General features: G+C 35.2%; 1 protein-coding gene across 2 annotated transcripts in view; it reads right to left on the bottom strand.

Annotated features, from left to right (window-relative positions):
- Window positions 1-253: 253 nt before the first annotated feature.
- The window catches only part of RAD23B (RAD23 homolog B, nucleotide excision repair protein), a 43405-nt gene continuing 34827 nt past the window's right edge, over window positions 254-8831 (bottom strand). For both annotated transcript variants that reach the window (XM_065946547.1, XM_065946548.1), the window contains exons 8-10: window positions 8534-8661; window positions 7656-7826; window positions 254-2736 (exon numbers count right to left, since the gene is read on the bottom strand). In XM_065946547.1, the coding sequence (XP_065802619.1) occupies window positions 2623-2736; window positions 7656-7826; window positions 8534-8661 (413 nt within the window). In that variant the 3' untranslated portion in view covers window positions 254-2622. The remainder of the gene's footprint in view (window positions 2737-7655; window positions 7827-8533; window positions 8662-8831) is intronic.

Raw genomic sequence — 8831 nt, 5'->3', positions numbered from 1 at the left:
AGAGAACTCCCTGAAATCTCTAAAGCCCCCATAAACTCTGTTATATACATTCTAGGAAGTGTCGATCTCTGTGTTGATGTTTTTTCACTGTGAACACAAACAGGAGACCCAATAAAATCGACCTAGTGCCGGGCATCCCACACCCTAATTCACCTGAAGAAAACAGAAGGTTCAGTGATGGGGCACTGTCACTTTCCAATCTAAGATTCTATACAGTAAAATCATTATAAGAAATGAGAAATGCCATGTTGGATATATTGAAAATATTTTATAATTAATTCTCTAGAATCCTAGCCATTGAATACAGGAGGAAAAACAAATCATATGGTGGAACACTTCAGTATTTTTAAACAATGTAAAAATATATTTGACTAGATGGCAATTAAGAATTTAACAAGTATAAACTTAAGCTTCTTCAGGTTTTCCACAGAGCAACTAAACAATCAATAGATTTCAAGAGACAGATGACAGAATACCTCAAACGCAAAATTCCAAAGTCATGTAGCCACTTAGATTAAGAGATTTACCAAATGTTTGTAAATTAAAAGATAACAGCAAAAGGTCACATAAAGCCTATTTCTTTCATGGTGTCATGGCTGATTCTTTCCGCAGATCAACAGAGCACTGTAAAGAATGGTCAGAACTTGGCCTGAATTGTCTTCTGGTAATTATTAATCCCACTATTTGTAGTTTTGCTGTCCAAGGACAAAAGCTCCATGTGATCGATCACCTCCTGTTGTCACTTTCCAGAGAAAAGAAGAGGTGGCTGCTGGTTGCTTTTTTCTCTCCTTTTCTAGTTTTCACTATGCTCTAAGCAATTAAGTAGCAGATAAAATATCATCTAAATAAATGAATACTCCATTATCTCACCAGAAATGCCATCCCACTTCCCAACTCATTGGTCTACCTTGAAAGATGAACATATTTACAAATCCTCATTTTATTCTGAGACATTTTTGCACAATCCATTATAAAACATACAGGTAATACAAAGTCCAAAGGTCTTGTTGTGTTTATGGAATAAACACATGAAGATTAAACTACATGATTAACATGGGAAAAAAATCATAATTCTGTTTATTTTCATAAGAGATAGGTTACGAGTGCATGGTGTAAAAGCTTAGAAGTCATCACCAAACTGTGCTAAGGATTATTAAGAGATTATGCAGGATGAAATCTGTGCAAATTCATCTTCTTAACTCAGTATATAGAAAAAAAATTATTTCTTTAGTCTTTTTAATATTCAGGAAAACAGAGCTCGGGAAAAAGAAAAAGTAGACACCTGCCCCCTCTTCATGATCAAATAACAATGCCAACAAAGGAGATTCCAAAGAAAAAAGCTGAGATGAAAAAAATCCAAATAAAAGCCAACACTGCTATTAAGATTTTTCTTTTAATATGCCATGAGATATCTTGATTGTATATTTTCCAAAGTACTATTCCAGCCGCATCTCCCAACCCTTCCAAAAGATTTCGTCAGTCTTTCCAATGCAATAATAGATGCTGGATTGTAGTTCTGTCCACCTTCTCTTTTCAAAAGCAAAATAATCCTAATGACTTTAATGGTCATACATTCTTATCTAATAAGGAAAAAACATTTACAAATATCAGAAACCCAGTTTTGAGACATTTGCATTAATCTTGAACTGAATCAGCATTCTGTGGGTTTTTAAAAAGGCAGCAGTTGGAATTCACGACTTGCTGACAAACACATTTCTGCTGAGGGAAGGGGAAGACAGGGAGAGTGGATGCTGCATTTCTTCATTGGCCCCAAAGTGCTAACTCCACAAAGGGATACATCAAAAGCAAACATGCAACCGTGGTTTTTATAACTTTTTACTGCAATATAACAATGAAGTAAACAGTAATTAGGCAGCTACCAATTTACCCCCCAAAATAAACCAAAAAAAAAAAAATGTAAACAGAAAATAACTCTGCCTAGACTTGTACAGCTTCGCAAATCATGTTAGAAGGGTCTCACATTCAATGATCAAGAAATTTAAAATAGCAGTTAATTATTTTCATCTTAAGAAAACGTTCCCCATCTCCCCCCTTCAACCCCAAGTATGTATCAGGAAAGAATGGCCTTTCTTACACATTAATTTTATACTTATTTGAAGCAGCAACAATAACCATCAATAATTTGGCATTTCCATTTACAGTCACTCCCATTTTTTTTTTTCCAATTTCACAAAGCCATTATCCAGTGTTGCCATAAAATAGGGACTGTAGATTCTAGGTAGCAAAGATTCTTTCTGAAACCAATGTTAAGTCAAAGAAATATAAAGCAGGGCATTACACTAAATTTCTGGATCTAGTACACTAAAAAGAGTGAAACCTAGGAAAAGTTACCTACTGTTTTATAGAAGAAATAAAGACCTGCAGAAGCTGATTTTTGGTTGTATTTTACACACTGTGTGGATCTGCGGCATCTGCTGACCGAAGCAGACATGCACTGTATATATCCCTGCCCGATATCCTAGGTCCCTCCCCCCAACCCCCGACAATCTACTACCTTATACCAAGTATTGTGGATATGAGCCCAAGTCATCCCAGACAATCCAGTGAACAAAGTTAGTGTAATGCACTGGTGTGAAGTGTGAGATAAAAAAAAAGTCCCTTTCAATCTTCATCAAAGTTTTGCTGTAGAAGAAAATTGGCAGCCAAGTTCTCATTCTTCTCACAAGCAAAATATGCTTGTATCACAAGTCCTTCAGGAAATCCTAATGCCTTTAACTGAAAGAAAAGAAAGAAAACATATTATGGAGTCATCATGTTTGAAAACATGCTATAGAGGATGCAACAAAGCTTAAGAATGTTACATGAACTCATTCCTTTCTGACAGTGGAGCTGCTGTACCATTCAAGGGGAGAGACAGGACTTGGGCCCTTTGCTGCAGCCACTCACAGACTCTCTGCTCCTGGTTAGAGCTTGAAGGCCAAACAGACACTCTGATAACACTCACTGCCAGTAACACCAGAAATCAGCCACTGTGGTAGTTTAAAAATAAATGACCCTACAGCAATCTGTAAATCAGATGGCGAAGCTATGGATGAGAGCAACCTGAAGTGGAGGTGAATTTAACTACCTAATCCAATTATTTGTTTAAAAAAAAAAAAAGCCACATTCTTATTTAGGGTCAAATATCACTCTTAACCTCCTTGCTTTATGAAACGCTTTATACTACAAAAATGGGTGGTCAATTATTAGTAATATTACACAACATACTTTTGAAATCAAGACATACAGTATTGTTTTTATCTGCTTAATTTTTCTAGCATTTTAAATGGTGATATGATCCATTTAATTTTATTTTCCGAGTCTATTGAAAATCACTTGTGACTCAACAATCACCGCTTTTAAAAGCTTTTCAACACTCAGGTGAATTAACCTAATCCCCCAGGTACCATACTTTTTTTCTTGCATTAGACTATATGAAGAAAGGGCCTTTAAAAACCGGGCGAAAGTCCTAATTCAAGAACGATTATGTTCATCCATGAAAGGAGAAGAAACTCAAAAATGATTTTGTTACTTAGGTCTTGTCCAGATTAAAGCTGGGCTAGCTGAAATAAAAGGCAGATAGGGCACAATCAAACCATATGCTTTACAGTAAGACACACAATTTAGATTCAAAGACACAAGTACGCTGAAAGTAAAGGATGGAAAAAGATACATACCATGCAAATAACTACACAAAAAGAGAGCTGAAGTGGCTATATTAATATCAGACATAATAGACTTTAAGATTAAAATTGTTACTAAAAGACATTTTATGATGATAAAACAATCAGAAAGACTTCAAATGCAACAACAGCTGGAGACTTCAATACCCCCAAGTTCTAAAATGGGTAAGAGAAGGCAGAAGACAAGCAAGTAGAAAATCTGAAAAAATACTATAAACCAACCAGACCTAACAGACACTTACAGAACACTGAACAACGGCAAATTACACACCCTTCTCAAGTATACACTGAACATCCTCCACAAAGATTGTGTCAGGTCGAAAAACAAGCCCCAATGAATTTATAAGGATTAAAATTACACAAATTACGTTCTCTGACCACAATGGAATGAACTTAGAAATCAATAAAAGAAGGATATTTGGGAAATTCATAAATATGGAAATTGATAAAACCCTAATCTACAGATCAAAAAAATGACAAAATTAGAAAATACTCTAAGATGAATGAAAATAAAACATCAATACACTAAAATTTATGGCATGTTGCTGTAGCTGTTCTTGCTGAAGTTTCTGGTTGTAAATACTTACAGGTATACCTCAGAGATACTGCAGGTTCGGTTACAAAATACTGCTATAAAGCAAATATGGCAATAAAACAGGTCACAAGAATTTTTGCTTTTCCAATGCATGTAAGTTATATTTACACTCTACTGTAGTCTGTTAGGTGTGCAGCAGCAGCATGTCTAAAAACCAATGTATATACCTTAATTTAAAAATACTTTATTGCCAGAAGATGCTAAACATCATCTTGACAGTCAAAAACCTTTAGTTGGTAAAAAAGGAATTAACTGCAAAATATAACGAAGTGAGGCACAATAAAACAAGGTATGTTATGTAATAAGAGATAGTAAATCAATAATCGAAGTTCACCTTAAGAAACTAAGGGGGAAAAAAAGAGGAAACTAAATCTAAAGCAAACAGAAGGAAATAAAATAGAGACTAGAAAAATACAGAATCAACAAAACCAAAAATTCTTGTTTTCCTTTAAATCAACAACACTGACAAACCTTTACTGAAATGACAAAAAAAGAAACCCCGAGAATTCAAATGACTAAAATCAGAAATAAATGTGGGAACATTATCATTACTTTTTATAGAAATGAAAGCAACAATAAGGGAATACTAAGAACAGCTGTATGCCAACAAATTAAGACAACGTGTATCAAACAGACAAATTTCTAAAAAAAAAAAAACCACCCTGACTCAAGGGGAAAAAAAAAACAGAAAACCTGAACAAATCCTATGACAAGAGGCTTAATTAATAATCACAAAACTTCCCCAAAAGCCAGGCCCAGATAACTTCACTGGTGAACTGTACCAGCAATTTAAAGAAGAATTAACACCAATTCTTCACTAACTCTTCCGAAGGAGAGAAAAGGAGGGAACACACTCCATAAGACCAGTACGAGCCTGACACCAAAACCAGACCAGGACACCACGAGGAAACTACAGGCCAGTACTCCTCCTTATGCATGAAGACGCAGAAATCCTCAACACACCACTGGCAGACCAACTCCAGCAACACGTAAGAGCATTAAACACCACGACCATAGAGGAGTCATCTCAGGAATGCAAGGTTGAGCCAACACAGAAAAATCAATCAGCACAGCAAAGGATACTGATAGAAAAAGGGACACAATCACATGATCATCTCAGTCAACACACAATCTGACAAAATCTCACATCCTTTGTGATAAAAACACCCACTGTAATAGAAATAGAAGAGAGCTTCCTCAACCTGATGAAAGGAATCTAATGAAACCCACAGCTAACATCAAACTTAATGGTGAAAGACTTAATACTTCATGTTCCTCTAGTATCTGGAACAAGATAAGGATGCTGGCTCTTATCACTGGTATTCAACAATAGAGGAGGTCCTAGCAGGACAATTAAGCAAATAAATATATATACATAATATGTAAATAATAACAAAGAAAGGACATCTGAATTGAAAAAGTAAAACTATGTCTACCTTCAAATGATCTTACATATAGAAAAACTAAGGAACACACACAAACTAAGAATTAACAAATGAGTTCAGGAAGGTACACAAAATTGTGTTTTGGTATACAAAACTGCACAAAACACAAAATTGCATCTCCATATAACAATGAACAATCCAAAAACTGAAATTAAGAAAACAATTCTAGGGACTTCCCCAATGGTCCAGTGGTTAAGACTCTGTGCTTCCAATGCAGGCGTCATGGGTTTGATTCCTGGTCAGTGAACTAAGATCCCACATGTGTTGGTGTGGCCAAAAATAAATAAATAAACAAAAAGAACACAATTCTGTTTATAACAGTGTCAAAGAATAAAAATACTTAGAAATAAATTTAGCAAAAGAAGTACAAACTGAAGATTAAAAAATTTCTGAAGGAAATTCAATATGGAAAGACATCCCATTCCATGTTCATGGCTTGGTAAAGACTTAATATTGCCAACACGGCAACATCCCCAAATTCATCCACTGAAAAAAAAAAAAAAAAAAACCCCAAAACACAAACACAATTATCTATCAAAATCCCATCTGGTTTTCTTTATGGAGAAATTGGGAAAGCTAGTATTAAAATTGATATGAAAATGCAAGGGATCCAGAATAAGCCAAAATATTGGGAAAGAAGAAAAAATATGGAGTGCTCACATTTCCCAATTTGAAAGCTTATAAAGGAATAATCAAGACAACAAAGGATTGGCATAAGGATAAACATACGACCAATGGAACAGAATTGAAAGTCCAGAAATAAACAATCATATTTATGGTCAACTTATTTTCAACAAGGATGCCAAGATAATTTAAAAAGCAATATTTTCAATAAACAGTGCTGGGCAACTGAATATTATACAGGCGAAACATATCAATCTAGACTCCTACACCTCACACTATAAACAAAAAGCTAATTCAAAATGGAGCATAGACATTTTTCATTATGTAAATTTAATAAGAGCTATAAAACTCTTTGGGGAAAACAGAGGCTCAAGTCTTCTGACCTTGGGTAAGGCAATGTTCTCTTGTACGACACCAAAAGCAAAAGCAACAAAAAGAAAATTTCTCCAACACAGAAATCAAGAACTAACAGTCTCAAAAAGAAAAAAAAAAAGTTACTATAGAACAAGTGAAGCAATTGTCTACTGTCACTTCTATTATTTGAGGGGGTAAAACAGCACAATATATAAAGTATCTTTTAAGAAATACTAGTTATAAACCTTGAACATTTATATGCTTATGTCATAAAGACAAATTAAAGTTCAGATGGTTTTCTAAGTATTAAGTTATTTAATATGCAATTTCTCTGATTTCTACCTCAAAACACTGTAAGGTAAGACAGGGCTAGTACTATGATTCTCTATTTACATGGGGCCCAGAGAAGATGACTGCCTAGTCACAGTATCATAAAAACTGGGCTATTGCAATGGCACAGCCTGTATGGGTTGACCTGATCGGGGTGAAGAGGGACTCAGAATATCAGATTCTGACATTCACTATACATATTTTATATAATCCACACACATATTTATATTTAGAAACAGTGAAATAAAATTTGAAATATAAATTTAAAAAAGGATAATCTTGAATTGAGCATATACTTTTTTCTTCTTAAATTTTAAAACATCAATGAAATCTTTAGCTTGATATATTTATAACAATTTCATGCTAGACTGGTATTCAATGGTGGTCCTTGGGCCTCACAAAGAACCTGATGGAGAGCAGGGCTGAGAAGAGACTGCCTCCACTGCAATCCCTACATGAGTAATGCTCTATTTGGCTCCGTGCAATAGGAGCTATCTTCCACGATGGAAATACTCTATATCTAGGCTACCCAATGCAGGAGCCACTAACCCCAGTGACTACTGAGCATTTGCAACATGGCGAGTGTGACCAGGAACTGAATTTTTAGGTTTCACTTAAACTCACCCTTTCTATAGCTTCTTTCTCCTGAGGCGTTACTTGAATGTAGTTCATGTGACCACTTCCAGCTTCTGCGATGCCGCCACTGCCACCTCCTCCCCCTCCTCCTTGACCACCAGCTTCCTGAACTGGTTCATTTAACATCTGAATAAAATGCTCCTGATGCTGGCTAATTTGCTGCAGTGATTTAAAGAACACAAGAACAACACATTGATATAAAGCCACCAGAGAAGCTCCTTCCAGGAAAATAAGAAGTCTAATACAAATAAGAGAGAAAGCTACAACTCTGCAATTGCATTATTTTAGAATGATTCTGGATTAGTCAGTCTTTGGAAGGATGTGATTTCTTGCACATTAAAGAAACTCAGTATTTCTGAGGGAGGTAAACAGTGAAGAATTAAAAGAATTCAAATTCTCTTTCATAAACACTCCACCTCCCATTACTATTAAAAAACTACTTGATGGCTAAAAGAAAAAACAAATTATATATGTCTATATATTTGCATCTTCCACAACTAGCAGGCAGTAGAATGCTACTCGAAATTCAAATACTTCATGACCTGAACAATAATATAAGCCCACAGGTATGTTTTCTAAGAGGCAGCGCACCTCTAGTGATAAACTTGAGAAAGAGAGATTTAGAAAATTAAACATTCCTTTTTGCGAGTTTCTGATATTCTTTAATAAAGTGTTTCCCAAACTTAGTATTTGACTAAATTAACCCCACCCCACCCCCAATTCTCTTTTTATGAGTACCTCTATAACATTCTCCTGAGGGTAGCTTGGAAGAAGAGTTTATACACCTGGCAGAGGCGAAGGAGTGCTCACTGACCTCTACAAAACTAATACATCCTAACCATTTTTGAAACTGATTAAACAGTCACCTGAAGTAACTGAGGATTTTCTCGACCTATCTGTTGTAGCAATGCTGGAAGCAGGGAAGGATTCTGTTGAATAATTTGTCTCATCTGTTGAAACTGAGGCTGATTCCGTAAAAATTCAAGAGGGTGTCCTAAAATAAACATGAACATTTTTAAACAAAAATAACAAACATAATTTAGACAGCAAACACTGTGAAGAAAAAAAATGATTTGGGTTCTAAGATGTACATAAAATGAAGTAAGTAATGACAATCTTCAAATTGTACCAACTTGCAAGTCTTATACTGCAGAAGTTATTCCT

The sequence above is a fragment of the Muntiacus reevesi genome, chromosome 10 (genome assembly GCF_963930625.1).
Source record: "Muntiacus reevesi chromosome 10, mMunRee1.1, whole genome shotgun sequence".
Taxonomy (NCBI): domain Eukaryota; kingdom Metazoa; phylum Chordata; class Mammalia; order Artiodactyla; family Cervidae; genus Muntiacus; species Muntiacus reevesi.
This window is presented reverse-complemented; position numbering and strand designations above follow the sequence as displayed.